At 31.6% G+C, this 18,938-nt stretch overlaps 1 protein-coding gene across 1 annotated transcript; it reads left to right on the forward strand.

Moving 5' to 3' along the window:
- Nucleotides 1-3,967: 3,967 nt before the first annotated feature.
- byn (T-domain transcriptional activator brachyenteron) lies at nucleotides 3,968-18,903 on the forward strand. The gene is made up of 8 exons (XM_074126342.1): nucleotides 3,968-4,083; nucleotides 9,955-10,084; nucleotides 13,609-13,704; nucleotides 14,637-14,805; nucleotides 15,328-15,465; nucleotides 15,542-15,656; nucleotides 16,256-16,396; nucleotides 16,956-18,903. Exons 2-8 carry the CDS (start codon nucleotides 9,963-9,965, stop codon nucleotides 17,120-17,122), a joined length of 948 nt encoding a protein of 315 aa, XP_073982443.1. The 5' UTR covers nucleotides 3,968-4,083; nucleotides 9,955-9,962; the 3' UTR covers nucleotides 17,123-18,903.
- The last annotated feature ends 35 nt before the right edge of the window (nucleotides 18,904-18,938 follow it).

The following is an 18,938-nucleotide window of genomic DNA, read 5'->3' on the forward strand; positions in this document are numbered from 1 at the left end:
TACGATTGCAATTGGCTGCCATTTGATTTTCTTATTCATAGAAGCTTCTTATCGCTCACTGTCCGTAATGTGGGAACCAATGGCCTCAGAAGTTAATGCGCCTTAAATTAATGAGTATAAAATGAATAATAAGTATTGATAATTTGGGCAGATTTAGAAATCCATAAAGAAGTGGATTGTCCAGTACTGGATTATAGATCTCCTAGAATGTCCAGTATATTTGATATGTACACCTTTAGCTTTAAAATGATCACGCCGGCAGAGGTAGATCACACACATAGTCTTACATTAGATAGAATCGAATCAATTCACTTCATAGCGTCGATCAGTTACTAAACATGACTTATTTTTCTTTTTTTTATTAAATGCCATTTCCATTATTAGTGAGCAAATTTTTGTTAAAGGTTGAAGTCAGAGAATGTTATTCTAAACTTTTTTACAGCGCACCAATGGCTGGTTGAATTTGGCGGAATTGGTTAGAAAGCAATCACCATAACTCAAACTCAAAGCAATGAGTACTTTCGCAGAACGTGCTACTTGGTCCTACTGTGACTTCACTTTTATATGGATAGATCGTCACGGATGATAGGCGCTGGAGACCATTATTTTTAATTCAGCTGACAGAACCTGTAAATAAGATTGCCTCAATGGCGAGTTTACAGCGATCATGATTACTGCCAAAGAATTCTGAGCAGGAATTTAAAAAATATATAGTTATACTATATACATATTTTATTTGGCATAAGACTCTCTAGCAGTTATTAGCGGCCTGCTTAAGCGTCAACGACCGCAGATGTTTTGTCAGAAACCAGCACAAAGTAAGCTGTGCACAGGTTGAGAAGCGGAACTACAATGATCGCACTCCAATGGACACCAAGTCATAGTGTAGTCGCCGGAAACGAAAAGGCTAACCTGTTGTATAAAGAAAAAGAAGTCAAATTCCTCTACGGATTGAACATAGCTAAAAATAGAGGCTAAAACAGCTGCAATTAATCATTGGCGAGCTGAGTAAGCTAAGATTGCTGCTGGGGACCGATGAGAATATCAAATGACCAGGATGATCGTATGCTCCAAGAAGAGAGGCTGTTGCTTCTGCTAGGCAACTACTTACAGAAGCCTCTATATTGTATCGGAGTCAACGATAGTCCGACTTATGTTGTTATAGATTCTGGATCACCTTAGCATCTGATCATCTTACGATCTGGAAAATTAACAAGGTAAAATCAATGATATTTTAGGCTGCAGGTCAGTGAATTGCTGAAGTTGCCACAAACCTGTAATGCGCAGGTTAAATTAAGAAAATCTAAGAATAAATAAAAATTTCAGAGTTCATGCACATTATAATTTTTAATGTTTCTGACTACTGAGGGAAAACTTCCAATCTAATTAAAACTGTTCACGTTGGTTTACATACACACAGAACTTTAGCTAAAATCACTTTTTTGGGGGAAACCTTGAAACGTGTATTTCCGTGGAAATGCAATTCCAAAAATTCGACACAATCGTAATACCTTCTCTTACAGCAGTAAAAGAAATTTAAAAGTTATGTACGTTTGCATTTTATGTCACCTGAGGAACTGCCGAAAACATTTTCCAAGTCCTCAACGGTATTTTTTGTTTTCTACTTTAGGGCGCAACAATATCTGAAGCCATTTACACCCACAGCCTTTTTAATTGCACAGCCGGCTTTCGGGCAGTGTTCTCTCCTTACAGATAACACTGTCCATCACTAATTAATGTACTATAAAATGCTTACAGGTTGATAAGATCCAAGAGCCTGCAATTGGATCTTAGCGCAAGGTCTTCGCATGGGAACCCAGTTCAAACTAATCCCTTCTCTACTTTATCAGGATTCACAATATTCCAAACAAAATATTTCAGATTTTTAAAATCATTATCTGCAAAAACTTCACCGTCATGCATACCTTTTATGTATCACATTTCCATTTAAAAAACGACCAAAGAAACCAAAATAATCGAGTAAATACATCTTAAGGTCACAATTATTTTGTCACAAATATAGAATGTTGGGAATAATTAAATATTTTCAGTTTTTTTTTGTACAGAAAATGAGGCAAGAAAAGGTTTTAACGAAAATTATTTTAAAAGGATAAATAAACCTACTTCCTCCGTCCCTATCCCACATAACAAAATCCTGGTGTTTCCAGGCAATAGTATCTACAGTGCCGAACAAAAGTCTACATACGCCACAATATTTCGGGAATTTTCAAAATAAAGAATTATTAGAGTAAAAATGTGATTTAAACATTTGTAACTATTGTTACTAAATACGAGGTATGTTCAAAAAATAAGGTGAATTTTCAAATTTCGCGGGCTACGTACATTCGAATTTCGATTGTCTTTTTTTTTTATGTTGGTACTCTTGTCTCGAACATATTTTCAAAGTTGTAGCTATATAGCATGTTTAGTTTGTATGTTAGAGGCATAAATAAGACAAGTGTTTTGCGAGTTCGGCGATTTTCTTCTGTCGAAAAAAATGGATCAACGAATTTGAATCAAATTTTGTGTAAAAAATGGAATTAAGTGTTAAAAAACACTTGAAATGTTGAGAGTGGCGTACGGTGAGAGTACTCTGTGTCAAAAAAATGTTTACAAGTGGTACAAGCTTTTCACAGAAGGTCGAGAAGATGTGAATGACGACGCTCGCCCTGGACGCCCCAGCACATCAACAACCAATGAAAATGTTGAGAAGAATCGTCGAATCACAATTAGAGAAGTTGCTGAGGTTGTCGGCATATCGGTTGGCACATGTCCTGCAATTTTTTTCGGAAATTTTGGGCATGAAGCGTGTAGTAGCGAAGTTCGTTCCAAAATTGCTGAATTTTGATCAAAAAAACCGTCGCATGAGCATCGCTCAGGAATTGTTGAATGACATTATCATGTCTCAGCCACCGTATTCACCTGGTTTGGCGCCCTGCGACTTTTTCCTGTTCCCATGATTGAAGAGACCCATGAAAGGACGGAGATTTGCGACGATTGAGGAGATAAAAACCGAATCGCTGAGAGAGCGCAAGGACATACCAAAAAGTGCATATCAGAACTGTTCCGAGGATTGGAAAAAACGCTGGCACATATGTATTATATCTGAGGGGGACTACTTTGAAGGAGACAAAATAAAAATCGATGAATAAATAAATATTTTTTAAGAAAAATGAAAATTCACCCTATTTTTTGAACACACCTCGTATATATATATGAGAGATGAAAAGACCTCTGCCATCTCCCATTGCATATAAATAAAAAGATCGGAGTTCATGCCTGAACAAAAGTCCACAATTCAATATTATAATAATACTTACTAGTTAGGGTAAATCTTAATATTTACAAATTTATTAGTTTTAGTTGGAACGTGAATATAGGCGGATCTGAGTTAGTTAAGAATTTATTATTATTTAAAATGGTTCACCAATGAAAGGAAATTCCTGTGTCAGAACGCAGATTAATAGTTAAATTAAATAATCAAGGATTTTCATATCGTAACATTGCAAACATTATTCAAAGAAGCCACGCGAGATATCCTTTCCAACCGAGATAAAAGACAAATTTTCAGGGTGTATGCAGACTTTTGTTCGGCACTGTATCTCCCAAATAATGATCGAGCCGAAAATCGTATGTTAAGTGCACCTAAACACAATTTGTTAACATTTATTTTCACATGGAAAGAATAAAAATATTAAAAAAATTCTTTATTTTTTACAGTAGAAAGCCAGAAGTATACCCATTTTCCAGGCGAGCCTACAATATCTATCTCTGAAGAAGTCCTAGCTGTCTTATGATTAAGATTAACAAAATTTCTAAAAAATGAAGTAACAATTTACTTCTTTCTATCTTTTGTTTGAACAGAAATTTTAGTTGAAGCCATAAGAGGCGTGACTTAAGTAAAAAAGACCAATAGTATATGCTGAAGAGCACTATAAAATCCAATGAGCTAGCCAAGAATCCCCACCATAAATTGTAGCACCTAAGACTAGTCTAGTTTGCACTTACTTGTCAATTGGTAGTCCACAGTTCACCAACTTTGAAAGAAAAGGATATTCTTTAAGACCAGTGTATATTCCCCAGGTGAGACAGTTTTATCATTAACACTTGTACGTCAACATAGCCCTCCTCTCTTCTGTGTTATCTTAAACTATGATTTTAGATTTCTTCTTCTACTTCTCTACAGTTTACAAACATCACTCCATACAAATTGACCATTTTGACAAAAAAAAATATTAAACAAACATTATTTTCAAATTGACACATCATTTAAAAAATAATTCCTCGCTGCATTTCACTATAATATTATGCAGTAATAACGAACAAAACTAACATGTTACGTGACAATGTTATTCAGTGTAGGGGTTCTAAAAATTTCCCGTAATAGAAACTAATAAATCAATATTTATTTGCACTTTTTAGGTTAAATTTCGTTACTTTCTGGGTAATTATGTATATTTTAACAAAACTAGTACGTTTTCTAAACTTCATGTAGCGCTTAGCTATGGTCTTATTTGTAAATTATTTTGTTGAGATAAAAGGAATTCTTAGAAATGTTCAATCACTAAAAATTTGCGTTTCGGCACCAATTCGGGATCTTACAAAATAAAATTTGGGAAGATATATGCAAGAAACGCTGACCGTCCTCAGTTTAGATTAGCCCCAATCATTTGTTAAGAGACAATTTAATTTATTACTGCCAAAAAAAGACTTATTATTTTACCCATTTATTAATAAAATAAAGACATGCAATAAATTCTTACGAAATTTTCATCTGCATTGAGTATCCAAAACTTTAACTCTGAATAATTGCCTGTTATTCGGAATAATTTAAATAATCCGCAATGTGATAAAGCGATAAAGGTTTGCACTACATAAGTTTAATGATTATTCCAGATTAAACATATCTCCATATTATCAAAGAGAAAAAAATATATATCAGGAAAATCATTTTGTAGTCACTAGTCCAGCAAGACAATTTCCTTCATTTGGAATTTTAGTATTGCTTTATCTTCTTTAAGGTGACAAAACAATAAATTCAAGTAGTATTTAAAGGGCATTTTAAACTGAAAGAAACCTTCAAATCCATTAAATGTGTCCTTGAAAATTATTTGAACAGTATTAGTTTACAGCACATAAACTACCCAGTTTAAAGATAATCTTAGGTTCCTATTTGTGAAAAATTATGGAAAAGGGAAATCAATCAAATGAATTCTCTGGTCAACCAACTAATCGAAACAATTCAACCAATAAACATTTTAATAGTTCTCAGGAAATATAGAAAATTTATCTATACCATTGATATAAGATCCTTGTAATCAACTGAGCAAAATTCTATAAAATAAATCTATTTTAGGACCAAGGGATAGGTAGGTATACCTATTATTAAAAAATTCCTAACACACATGACAATAAAATTTTTCGTACCGTTCGCAAAAGAAATGTTTTATCTCTTTATTTGTAGCTTCCACATAAAAATATGTGTATCGAGCAAACGTTTTATTTTGCCTAATCTCAATCCAATATATTTTAAAAGGAATTAAAATATAGATTACACTATTATTGGTTCGATAATTTTTATATAGTAATTCTAAAAATATGACAAATTTTCCAAACCAATTTTTCCTGAAAGTTCTTGTCTGCGAAAAGTTGATTTTATCTAAATAAATGATCCGGTTTTCAGTATTTATTTGTAGCATAATTCAGGCTAATAATAAATATATTATTATTATTATTAAGGCAGGTGCCTTTAGGCGAAGGACCTCCGTCACACATGTACAGTCGACTCTCGATAATTCGAATTTTTCGATAAATCGAACTCTACAGCTGCTAACTTCGGTAAATCGAAAAAATTCAGTGTATTTAGATACGCTCGATAATTCGAAATCCTTTTCTTAACAACAGGGGGAGAGAAGGCTCTACAATTCGAAGAGGCCGCTTCCCCTCTTTATAATTCTAATTTTCCCTAGTAATGTTTACTTCTCATTTTTCGCTTATTGTTCATTTCCTGCGTAATGTTTCCCTCCTTCCAGCCCAGTTTAACTTTACAATTCTCTTTCTTAGTTTGTCACGATAGGAAGTACGTCTCCCTTACTGTGTCCCACAAAGAAAACAGTATCGTGGCCGTGAAAAGTGGTTCGAAAAAAAGAAGATATCGCCAAAACTTTCAATATTCCACCATCAACGCTTTCTACAATTCTAAGTCACTTGACTAAGTCAAGCCACATTGAAAGAAAAAACTGTTCTTCATTTTTTAAATTAGGTACATATGTATATTATTATTTATTGAAATGTTAATACATATGTAATTTTTTTGTTCTTTTCTGTCGTTTTCATTATTTTTACTTTTTTACTTGAGGCTATATATGTCTAAAACTTAGGTAAGCTCATACGTATTTTCAATATACGTATGTACATACATATATACATAATAATAACTCTTAATAATTCGATTTTTTTTCCCCCCCTTCTTGATAATTCAAACTTCTTGATAATTCGAACTCTCGATAATTCGAATTTTTCTTGTAGTCCCTTGGATTTCGATTTATCGAGAGTCGACTGTACCTCTAACATCCATATAAAACCCTAATTCTCATCCAATTCACATTGAACATTCAATTAGACATTCAACATTGTCTTCAAAATGGTCTCATACAAATCTTCTAGTCGAGTGATCAGTTACTCTTCAAATACAACAGACAGATATTGTTATGGACTGTCCTTTACGTGAATCGCCTTCAAGAGATTTACAAACACGTTGTAATTCTGCCGCTCATCTCTTCATTGTTGAAGAAGCATCTTTGTTATGAATCTCCATCAGCTTAGGATAAATTTCCGTTGTATGAAGAATTTTATGACGGTCGATATTCCAGTATATCCATTTTTAAAATACTGAAGTCCGACTGTGAAGTTCGAAGCGTCCTATAGGCACAAATATTGACCAAACAAAATTGAAAGAGATTTTTAATATTGGTTTACTCCCACATATCTCATACCTTATAAATTAACCATTAATATTATTTTGGTAAAATAGCAATTATTCTATTATACTTTAGATTCTTCAATACATTAATAAAATAGAGTAATTGTTGAATAAAGTTGAATGTAAAGTAAAAACATTAATAAAATAGAGTAATTGTTGAATAAAGTTGAATGTTTTTACTTTACTACTTGGCCAACCAGACAAACTGCACAGTTTGTCGCAAGTAGGGTTATGTTTTTACTTTTTCTTGTAATAGATTTAATAAAAATCTTTAGTTTAATTAATTTTTAATTTTAATTAGTAAATTTTTCTAAATGAATTCTGTAAAATCTGAGAGAATCTGTTTTTATTCGGCGTAAAAGTTAAAGGGAACCAAGAAGCGCTTTAACAAAATCTCCTACGACAAAATTTATTTAGACTAATTTTTAGATTTAAATGGAATAAATGGCAAATTGACAATAAAGTAAAGTGATGCCTATTTCTTTAGGCGGGCTTTACGTCTAATTTCCTAATTAGGTGTCGTGGACGGAGGGACTAGCAAACATACTTAACTATTAAATACTCAAATTAACCATTAAATAATATCCAAGGAATAGTCCAGGAATCGAACTCAGCATCACAGTGCATCTTAGCTTTGCCAATCTCGCCTCTAACTGCTCCCCCTAACCGTGTGAGGCCTGAGTAAATAATTACAGGAAGAGAAAGTGCGTTTCACGCCGGAGATCTTTTGGGAACCAAAAAAATAAAATATGTAATATACTTAATTATTTAAAACACAGAAAATAGTCAAATTGCAGAAGTTAAAAGAAAAACAGTAAATCATGAAAAGGAAAATGAATGAAATAATAATAACTTGGTCAACATATCTTGATCTAATGCAGAAGTACTATTAGTTAACCTTTACTACACTAATAATAAATATTATAATAGTAATAAAAAAAAACCACAGTTGAAATAACTGATACTTTATATTAAAATAATATAGAACACAATAAAAACAACAGAACAATAAAATACATTAGTGCAATAAAATAAAATCCAATACAAATACAAGTAGAAATGTACAAATATTTTTAAATATTAAATTGTACATAATGTTTATTGATACTGATAGTTCTTTTGCCGACATAATAACTTGATGAATTATTTTTTTGAGTATATAAGGAGCAATCATAAATTGGTTTAAAACAAAACGTTTTAGGAAGTTTTGGCAAATTTATTTCCTTCTTCAGGGTTTGTATAGTGAAATTTTACAAACCTAGCAAGCTAATGAAATGTAAGATTTATAAATAAACAAAAATAATACATAAAATACATTTGAACATACATTAAGGCTCATTGTATATAGAAAATTAAAATATAAAATAAAATGTTTTGGACCTACGAAATTGGTTTCTTTAGTAACAGTCAAAACACTAAGGATGTCAAAATGCTCAAGTCACATCAGCCAAATTAGGAAGATAATAATCTATAAACTTGTATAAATCTTTGTTTTGGCATTTTATAACTTGGCTCAAAAGTCTCATAGAACCTCGAGTACGCGTCACCGGAAATCAGTGGTCAAAGGTAACGCAATTTTTTTTTTTTTTTTTTAAATATCTTGTTTCCTTTGCCCTAAATGACATTTAGAGTTATTAAAAAAGTTGTAGTGCATTAAATTCTCTACAAATTTGGTTCTACGCAACTTTTCATACAATCAACCGTTCTTGAGATAGAGAGCAAAGAGTGGGAGGCGCTTATTAATGTTAGGTTTACTGTGTAATTCAGTAACTCTTTTTGTTTTATAAAGTTACAAAAATATTATAATTACCAAGATACCTTAGTCACTAATTAATTAATTTTTTAATTGATTTTTACTTCGCCACCGTAAGTGTTGCTACAAGCAAAGCGAGGGAGTCCAGAGTTTTGGCTTGCCTATCCGTTGATTGTGCCTCTGTTTGAACAGATTCTTTAAAAAATATAACGTAATTTTGACAGTAAACTGAAATTTGTTTTTCATATTTTAAATTACCATAACTTTTGAAAAACCTAACCGATTTCAAAAATTATTTTTTTGTTTTTTTTAGGAGCTCAAATACTATAAAAATATGCAACCAAAAATATAACGTTCCATTTGAAAAACAAAAGTTGGATGCTGTATCTCGAGATACAGGGGTTTAAAAAAATGGGTCAATCACTGAAAATAAACTAAACTAAAAATGATTAAATACGTGTTTTTTACTTTTTCGAAATTTCCCGCCGTTAAAAAAAAGTGGGTGGAGCATATAACTGAATATAAATCAAAATATAAATGTTGGTTTGTTCAAAATCTTAAATCTTCGAAAGTTCCTTACCAATTGTTTTGAAATTTGGACATAACGTTGCATTCGAATACGGGCGTGTTTTTATGTACCTATTATATTAATGTTGCACCAGTGACAAGAAAAAACATTTATAAAAAAAAACAGCGCCAACTGTTGGACGTAAAAACATATGCTATACTAAATATTTTACGACTCCATTTCAATGTTTCCGATTGCATATTTAAATTGAATGTTCCTAGACTTCAATGTGCATCAAATACCTGAATCCACCGGCTACAACGTTAACTGCTTCCTTCACGTTATGTCAAAATGACGCGTTTGCGAAAACACTGCAGTATTCGGAAGTGCCTACGTTATTACACATGGAACGCGAGTAGAAAATCACTTAAACGACGCAAACGAGGAGAGCGAGTCGACTCACAGTCGCAAACTGTCATAATTCTGATTGATAAAATTATAATTATTTGTTAACTATTCGATGAATTAATAGCAGCTTTAAATATTATTTTTTAAACATTTTATTAAAATTCGAGAAATAATAAATTTTGTAAATCCCTGTGTCATTTAATATTTTTAAGTATAAATTTGTTTGCAACTACCTTAAATTACACTATTTTTTTATTTGTATTCTTATTAAAAGCAAAATTCCTTGTTATGTGCTTGTGCTAGTTTTGGAAATGGAAGCAGTTGGAGAAGAGAATTTGTACGGAGAAGACGTTATGGTATCGCTTGATGACAGAGAATTGTGGCTTAGATTTCAGGCTCTAACTAATGAAATGATTGTAACTAAAAGTGGCAGGCAAGTACTTTATTTTATTTATTTATTATTTTTTAATTTACTTTTTAGACAAAGGAAAGTATACTCTCTTCCCACCCGCACAACTTCCCTAAAACAATTATTTAAAGAAAAGTTTCAGAAACATAGATCTTCTGAAACTATCAATGCTTTTCCGTGTTTTCATCATAAAATATTCTTGGAAAAGTTTTAAATATGTTGGAACTTTAATATGTTAGAACGACAAGTTTGTGAAGCTAAGTCATCATCAATTTTTCCGGCAAAGCTTGAAAAGTTGTTTAATATTATGTAAATTTATCCTGAAAATGGAAAAAAAAAAAACCTGAATTAATAAATGAAAATAATTCTTAAATCATATTTACCTAATATAATACTAATAAAAATATCACTTCTATTAATACTGATAGTAGTGTTGTCTGACGTGAGAAAACTGCCAAAAAACCAGTAGTGCACTAGAAAAAGCTACGGGCACATTGACTTACGTTGATGCGCCTTATGGAAAAAGAAATTCTGATTCTAAGGAACATTAATACCAAAAAAAAAAAAGAATAATTCAGAAATATTATGTATATTAAAGACAATTCCTTTCTGAACTTGTGAAATATGATAAAGTAAAATTAGACGTTTTCACAGTCGTTTTCCCTTAATAATAATAATAATAAAGCTTTATTAACACCCTTTACAGAGAAAAAGCCTCTCCATTGGAGGATTTAGAGTTCGATTTGTACAATTCAATTTAACAATTCCTATAGAATGTAGTAAAATATACTAAGAAAAAAAATAGCAAGTAATTAAAAATAATTAAATGAACAGTTAAGTATGCAAAATTTATAACGTAATATACTGTAAACAAAATAAGCTACAAAATTTATAACAAAAAATAACTAAAATTACTTTCTTCTAAATTAATAAATTTAAATTCTTCATTAATAAATTATAACTGTTACATCTCAAAATAATTTTTCACAACTTTAGTCCATACACCTCTATCTCTTGCTGTGGTCCACCACCGGCAACCCACTCTATCTGCAATCTCATCTCTCCACCTCACTACCTGACGACCTCTTCTTCTCTTCCGATTTCTTGGCGTCCACTCAGAACTTCTCTTTGCCCATCTTTTATCCTCCATTCTGGCCACATGACCTGCCCATTTCCATTTTAATCGATGGGCCTCCAATTCTAAATCCTGCATTTTACCGAATTTCCTTCGTACTTCCACAATACTTTTCTTTTCTTGCCTCTTTACTCCTAGCATACTCCTCAACAATTTATTTTGGGTTATTCGGAGCCTATTGGAAAGGTATTTGGTGAGGGCCCAGGTTTGACATCCATACAGAATGCAGGGATAAACGCACTGAGTAAGTACTTTTCCTTTCAGTTCATTCGAGAAATTTCCTTTAAAAATATTTTTAAGTGCCCAAAATTTCTTCCATCCCCTATTAATCCTTTTATACAATTCTTCCTCTCTCCTGCAATTAAAAGAGATCGTTTGTCCTAAATAGTTAAAATCTTCTACAAATTCTAGTTCCTCTCCTTCGATTCTAAAACCTTCCCTTCTCCCATTGGTGAGAATTTTGGTCTTCTTCCAATTCGGTATTAATCCCGCTTTCTTGCATTCTTTTAGCAATTCGGTTAGCATTTCTTCCGCCTGTATCAGATTTGGTGCGAAGATTACAACATCATCAGCGAAGCGAAGGTGATTGAGGAACGCACCATCTACACAGATTCCTCTCTTCTCCCAATCCAGCCTTCTAAAGATATTTTCCAATACACAGTTGAATAGCATAGGAGATAAAGGGCAACCCTGTCTCACTCCCCTCTCTAGACTAAAGTCTTTTCCTCTCCTCTCCAACATAATGTAGGCCTTATTGTTCGAGTAGATTGCCTTAAGTAGGTCGATGTACACCTTCTCCACTCCGATTTCCTGTAGAGCTAACCAAATCGTTTTCCCTTACAAAATGAAATCTTTTTATCTGAAACCAAAGCTTTTTAACTAAAATCCGTTGAATCAGAAATAGTAAGCAATTGTGTTAACTGAGAATTTTTAAATTAAGTTTTCAAATATGACGAGATGAAATGTTTTATAAATGGTAACGCTCTTGTTAAGAGTGTTAATCAATGTAACAGAAGGGGAAAATAGGTGTTAACTATTGTTATTATTTAAAAAGAAAATCACAAATTCAATCTGTAACGGCAAATACTTGCAAACAACTTGTATACACAAATGTCTCTCTCTTTCTGCTTGACTATACTTGTAAAGTAAAATTGTAAAATTCCATAAATTAAAATATTTTGCTCCGTATTCTCATAACTAATGTATCTTAAGAAGAACTTTTCTTCGGTCACGGATTATTGTGTAAAATAATAAAAAATCCCTTTAAAAGAGATAGTTTTATGTTAATAAATATTTCTAAAAAATTATTAAATATTCTGTAAAATCATTTCTATTATTCCAAAAATTAACGGTTATTTTTTCGAATCATAATCGGGTATTCTGCAACCTATTTTAATAAGTGTAATTAGGAAATTTTATTTGATTCTTACCGCTCTAGAGAGATATAATTTACCTCTCGTATATACCAATATTACTAATATGACCATGATTAATTAATTATAGGAGTGTCTATGTTGAAATTTTTGAGATGGATGATAAAGTTTGTTTTCAACATAAGAATATTGGTTGAACACCACCTTCAGTTATTCAAAATTATAAAATAATAAACTTAATGAATAAATCCAAAGGCTGGAAATCAGAAACCAAACAAAGCAATGAAAACCAACCCAAAACCCAACCATAACATCCTCTATTTGTAGGTATAACGAACTATGACAATTTTAGAATAGAATGGTTAGTGATTTGCACGAGTGTACAGGTGTAACTTGGGAAATTTGTTTAATTACAAAAAGTTCATGTTTTGAAAAACTTAGTTTATTAGACTCTTGTTTCTATAGCCTATAGACTTTATTACTTAATGAATACAAGAATAGAAATTTTTGGATACACAATACAGAAGGGAAAAATAGCAAATGACTCATCTATTTATGGTATAACGAGTGGTTTTAAATGTTTACAAAATGGTCATCAATAATTAACTTTTTGGACAAATTAAGTATTTTCATATTTTCGTGAAACGGCCAACGATTTACTTAAAATCTGTAAAATCCACTTTATTCGTAAAGTGTAACTGCAATTCTTACTTTTAAAAATTTAATTTTAGTAGGGCTTCTTGACTTCTGAGCGCAAAATTTATTACCATTCTCACAATGAAGACAATTCTTCCATATATCTGGTATGACCAGAAAAATTGTAAATTGTTGTAAGAGACGGTTCTTGTGTACCTTAAGTATAAATTTTCATTTCTGAAAATTGTAATTTGTTTTACATACTGATGTCAACTGATCTCAAAATTTATTTTTTCATCACACCTCAAAACTAAGGATTATGTTATTTATTAGTATTCGCTTTAAATTATTTATAATTATTACAATTATCAACCAAAATCATTCGTTTTTGCGTTGTTTTTTAGGCGTATGTTTCCAGTAGTTAAAGTATCAGTAAGTGGGCTGGATCCTACCTCAATGTACACGGTCCTTTTGGAATTTGTCCAAATTGAACATCACAGGTAATTAAATATATATATCTAATTATTCGAATTAAAAATTTCAACACTTTTCTTTAAAACTTCAACATCAAAATATGTATGTTTAGTGTACAATAATTTAATAATCAGAACGAGAGAACACTGTCCGGAGGCCGGCAGTGGACTGAAAAAAGTTCCGGGCGCCAATAACCTTAGATGTTGACGCGCCTTAAATCACAAAAATAATAATAATAATCAGAATCAGAATCTATGAGTCACACTCAAAAAATTAACACCATTTTGCTTTAATTGCAAGGAATGTTATAACTACTAGAAAATAATTATTATTTAATATGTATATATGTTATATATGTCTAACACTATTTTTATATTTTGCAAATGTGGTTAGGTCCGCAATGCTCATTAATGTATTGTTTTTGTTCATACTAAACAGCTTGTTTTCTTTAATTCCGCCTTCTTTCGGATTTTCATTTCATATCGGAGATTGATACTTTAGTATGGTATGGAATTTGATTTACATTACAAAGCTTTTAACTTCCTTTACACTTGCTTATTGTACCAAAGTTCTATCAATCACTGACGTAATTCATCAGAATCTGTCTTTGATGATAGGTGGAAATCCGAAACCAGTCACAATTTAAGAAAATAAGATACATCAAAATAAGTACATTTTACTTTTTAATACTGATACTAAGAAAACTGCCAAGAAGCCAGTAGTGAACTGGAAAAAGCTACGGGCACATTGACGACAAATGTTAACGCGCCTTATGAAAATAAATAAATAAATAAGTATCTTATTCTTAAGCGCAACCGCTAAGATTTGAAGGAGGGTAGTTTTTTTTTACTCATACATTGAGCATAATGAATTTACAGTACAATACATACATATGTTTAAATGTGTATTTGTATGTATGTATTAAAGGTTGTCAGAGGAAACATTCTTTCATTTCTAGGTGGAAATATGTGAATGGAGAATGGGTCGCCGGCGGTAAAGCGGAAACAGCTCCTGCCAATCCGGTTTATGTTCATCCAGAGAGTCCTAATTTTGGAGCACATTGGATGAAAGAATCTGTTTCGTTCGCCAAAGTAAAACTTACAAACAAAAGCAACGGGAATGGACAAGTACGAAAAAAATTATGTTGTTAGTTAATTATTTTATTTATTTAAAAAACTTATTAATTGGCGATATTAATCATTGCACAAATGCAACTTACAAAAAACTGTACATTGGAAAGGTGAAAATGTTTGACTGGTATATCTGTACACTCCTAATACGACAAAAAATTGACAAAGTACATTTATAGTACAAACAGAGCAATTAGTTCTTATTTATACAAGTATTTAAATAAATGTAGTCGCCATTTAAAAACAATATAAACGAATATTAAACAAAATAATGTAGATAAATATAAACTCACAATGGTTAGAACATCACGGCAGAATAAAGCTGCCACCCCTCCTCAATTCTCTGCGAATAATGAATATAAGAAGTTTCTTTGCTTTTGACTCGCATAAAACAGGCTTAGAAAAACGAATAAGTTGATCCACGAAATCTGTAAAAGTTAAGTAATGTGATTTATAATGTAAGAAATCGTAGATAAAATCTCTCATTTGATATAATGATTTATGGATTTCTTATTGCAGATTATGTTAAATTCATTACATAAATATGAACCTCGAGTTCACATTGTAAAAGTAGGCGCCACTGATCAAAGAAAAGTAGTAGCATATGCTTTTCCAGAGACACAGTTCATTGCAGTCACAGCCTATCAAAATGAAGAGGTTTGTTGGCCATAAACAAATCGAAGTGTAAGAGAATATGATTATAAAATATTTTTAGATGTAATTAATTTTTTAGGTGACGTCTCTCAAGATTAAATACAACCCATTTGCTAAAGCATTTCTCGATGCAAAAGAAAGACCAGATCAAACACATCAGCAAAACAGGGAATATACTCTTCACCATAACCAGTGTACGTATCCAAATGTTCAAAAAAAATTTAAAATCTAATGATTTATGGTTAAATGGATAAAACTTGCAGGTTTGAATGTGTTCTCTCTCTTATAATGTACCTTAATATTCATAGCAACAGAATCGTCCGTTTTCTACATTCTGATTGGTTTCGGATCTTCACCCATTAAATGATTCAAGTATCGGAGTGGTTCCGGGGTTAATCAGGATAATACCGCTTGTTTTCAGTAGCGTCTTAAAAATATAGCTGCCGAATACCCTCTTAACTCGTCCTTTTTTTCATTATTATACAGTTCCTGGTACTTCATGCTTCTTAATACTCCTTTAATCCAAAATCACCTCCTTTCTAGATCATTCGAACGATGAACAAATGCTAAGGTAGTAACCGCTCAAGGTTGGGAGTTGGCTTGCAAAACAGTACTACCAGGAACTAACCAAGAATTTTTGCACATTCGAATGTTTGAAAGTTATCTCCATATTGCTCCAAGAATTTACCTTTTGATCGAGTAATTTATCTATTCATGTATTGATAGAAGAGAAACAATGTAATTACAAACCTGCTTAAATTTACAAGTAGTTTTTCCTACTTATACGTTTTAGATGAAAATAATTGGATTACTGGCGGTTATACAACTTCTTCATGTGAAAGGAATAGTTTGAAAGGACAAAATAGGCATTCACCTTATCCTCAACAATCGTCTGATTCTAGAAATTCTAATGCATCTTCTCCTACTTCAATTAGTAAGTAGTTTTCAATATGTTATTTCTTAAAACTTATCCTACTTAGTAACCATTAAACCTTAAATGTTTTTCTCTTCTAAGTTTAAAACATTTCCTGTTTGTAAATTGATATCTCAAAATTGATATTTCCATTCTGTAAATTGATATTGGCAACGCCAATTGATATCACATCGCTAGCTCAAATATTCAATAAATAGCTCTTTAAATTAGGAGTTTAAGGGATTTCTAGAAAGAGTATACACCATTAAATTCTGTAACCACTTTAGCTAGGGAAATCCCAGGGTAGCTGGAGTAGCATTAGTGATAACTACTCCTTTCTGTCTAGACAACCCTTCCGCAGAATACCGTATTATTTTCATTAAGTGTTTCATTTTTTTTTAAATTTATTAATTATCTATGTCTTTCCTTTATATTTCTTAGTAACAAATAAACATTTGCCCCTTCTATATCCTACCATTTTTTGTCTTTCAAATTTGGTGGTCCACCTTTACGAATCAATAAATCAACAAGATCGCTAATTAATTTATTAGTTACTCGTCAGTATTAAATTTTGTTCTAGATTATGCCAGTGAATCGGAGCCTTCGGTATGGACACCGTATTACACTTACCAAAGCCCTCAAACTACTCAACAGTACTGGTATCAGCCCGAATTCATACAAATACATCCAACCACTACCATTTTAGAACCAAAGTCAGTTGATGTTTCCCAACAGCCAGAAACATAATAATATTTATTATTTCATTTAAAATAAGGAGTGAAAAGTTTTAATTGTAAATAGCAGATTTTTAAAAAGTGATTAAAGGACAAAATTATTCTAATTTTTTTGCCTTTATTAGAATAATTCAAGATTATTTTCTTCAATATCTTAATTTTTATCATTTAGATGAGAAGTTCACAAAGCAGAACCATATAGTATTGTTAAATCTGTTATTCATAAGCAACCCAAAGGGAGTAAACCCATGAAAACATATGAAAAATAAAGTTATCCAATAAATGCTATAAAAAATGTAATGTAAAATTAAAATTATCGACAACAAGCTATAGAATCATCCTTGAGGATTGGTCAAGGCAATATTTTTTACCTTCTAAACAAAAAATTAACCCTACGTTTCTATTGCAGTACTATGTACATTATTTATAAAATTCCACACCCTGAGACAAGATTAAATGGTTTAACTATCTTATATGTGACTAGAAACATGAATCCATCCATTCATTGCCTGCTTTCTGAATATAATACTCTAAACTAAATATTGGACATAAATTTAAATTAGAATAGATTCTGTGGGATCAGCCAGTAAGCTGTGCCAAAGCGATCTAGATCTGTAGTTAATCCTCTAGCTGACTGCCACAGCCTCTGGTACAGTTCGTTTGCAAAGAGTTTCGAAAGGGTCTAATGTGAAAAGCTTGAAGGCTCTGATTTTTCTTTCCTGAAGTATATGTCCTTCACATGCAAAAGTAGTTCTCAATATTTTTACATTTTTTTGACATTTATTCTTCTACAAACTTACCGTACCTTGTCACTATCTTGCCGTACCCTTGTCATTCATTTACTTACTCTATCTACAGTAGCCCATCAAATAACTAAAATGGTCTCAGGAATGGCCGGCATAATAATAATCTTTTGCGCCAGCCTTTACCCTATAACTATTTATGCGAACAAACTATGCCTTTGTACTACAACAGTCTTTAGATACTATGTAAAAGGACCGTCAGGTCCTTTGAGGGCACCTTGTCAGCCCTGGTCCATGCTGGCAGCTGGGCCTAAACGGTTTTTATCCGAAATGCCCAGGCAATATTAATCAATGTTCACACAGGCAGCCTCACACTGCCTTAAATTAACTTGGACTTAATAGCTAGTAGCCGCTTGAGAAATTTAAGTTTTTAGTATTCATTTATCCTATTCTTATAAAGTCATCTACACAAATGTTTTGAGTTAGCTCATCTGTAGCCAGGTTTCCCTAAGGCTTACCAAGGCATTCTGTAGTTTAAAAATTAAAAAATATTATATAATGCAATTAAAGCAATCTATTCATATCTGTTTTGATTACTGATAGAGAAAGATCGTCCTTCCGACTTAAAATTTTTCATTTTGTTTTTGTCAAGCTTACGACCTAAAGATTAGTTTATCTTCAGGGCTTATCCAGAATAATTGCACATTAATCTTGATTATGAATTTAACTTGGACTTAATTGTTCTTGCTGAAAAATCTCTTTTTTGATTTTTGTTTTTTTTTAAATAAATAATGCTCAATCTGCTATCTCTCACAGGATTCTTGAATTTTGTGCGACTTCTGATTGCAAAAAAATAAAATATAAGCATGTGTGAATTGAATTTTGGGAGGGACAAATTAGATTTATAAACGGAATTTATGTTTTAATATATTACATATAAAAGATAGCTACTTATTATAAACTAATATTGATACAAAGAACTAGCAATGTAAATAAATTACATAATAAATATGTATATTCAACATTATTAAATACATATATATACACTTAATTTATTTTTAATTTTTCTTTCCTTTTTTTTCATTT

Source organism: Rhodnius prolixus, unplaced genomic scaffold (assembly GCF_049639745.1).
Source record: "Rhodnius prolixus isolate KJV_2025 unplaced genomic scaffold, Rpr scaffold_3, whole genome shotgun sequence".
Lineage (NCBI taxonomy): Eukaryota > Metazoa > Arthropoda > Insecta > Hemiptera > Reduviidae > Rhodnius > Rhodnius prolixus.

Bases quoted from the DNA above. Each gene is read 5' to 3' on its own strand.
- byn (XM_074126342.1), top strand. From the start codon at position 9,963: ATGGAAGCAGTTGGAGAAGAGAATTTGTACGGAGAAGACGTTATGGTA. The intron at 10,085-13,608 runs GCAAGTACTTTA...GTTGTTTTTTAG, and splicing joins ATTGTAACTAAAAGTGGCAG to GCGTATGTTTCCAGTAGTTA. The intron at 14,806-15,327 runs GTACGAAAAAAA...TTCTTATTGCAG, and splicing joins AAAGCAACGGGAATGGACAA to ATTATGTTAAATTCATTACA.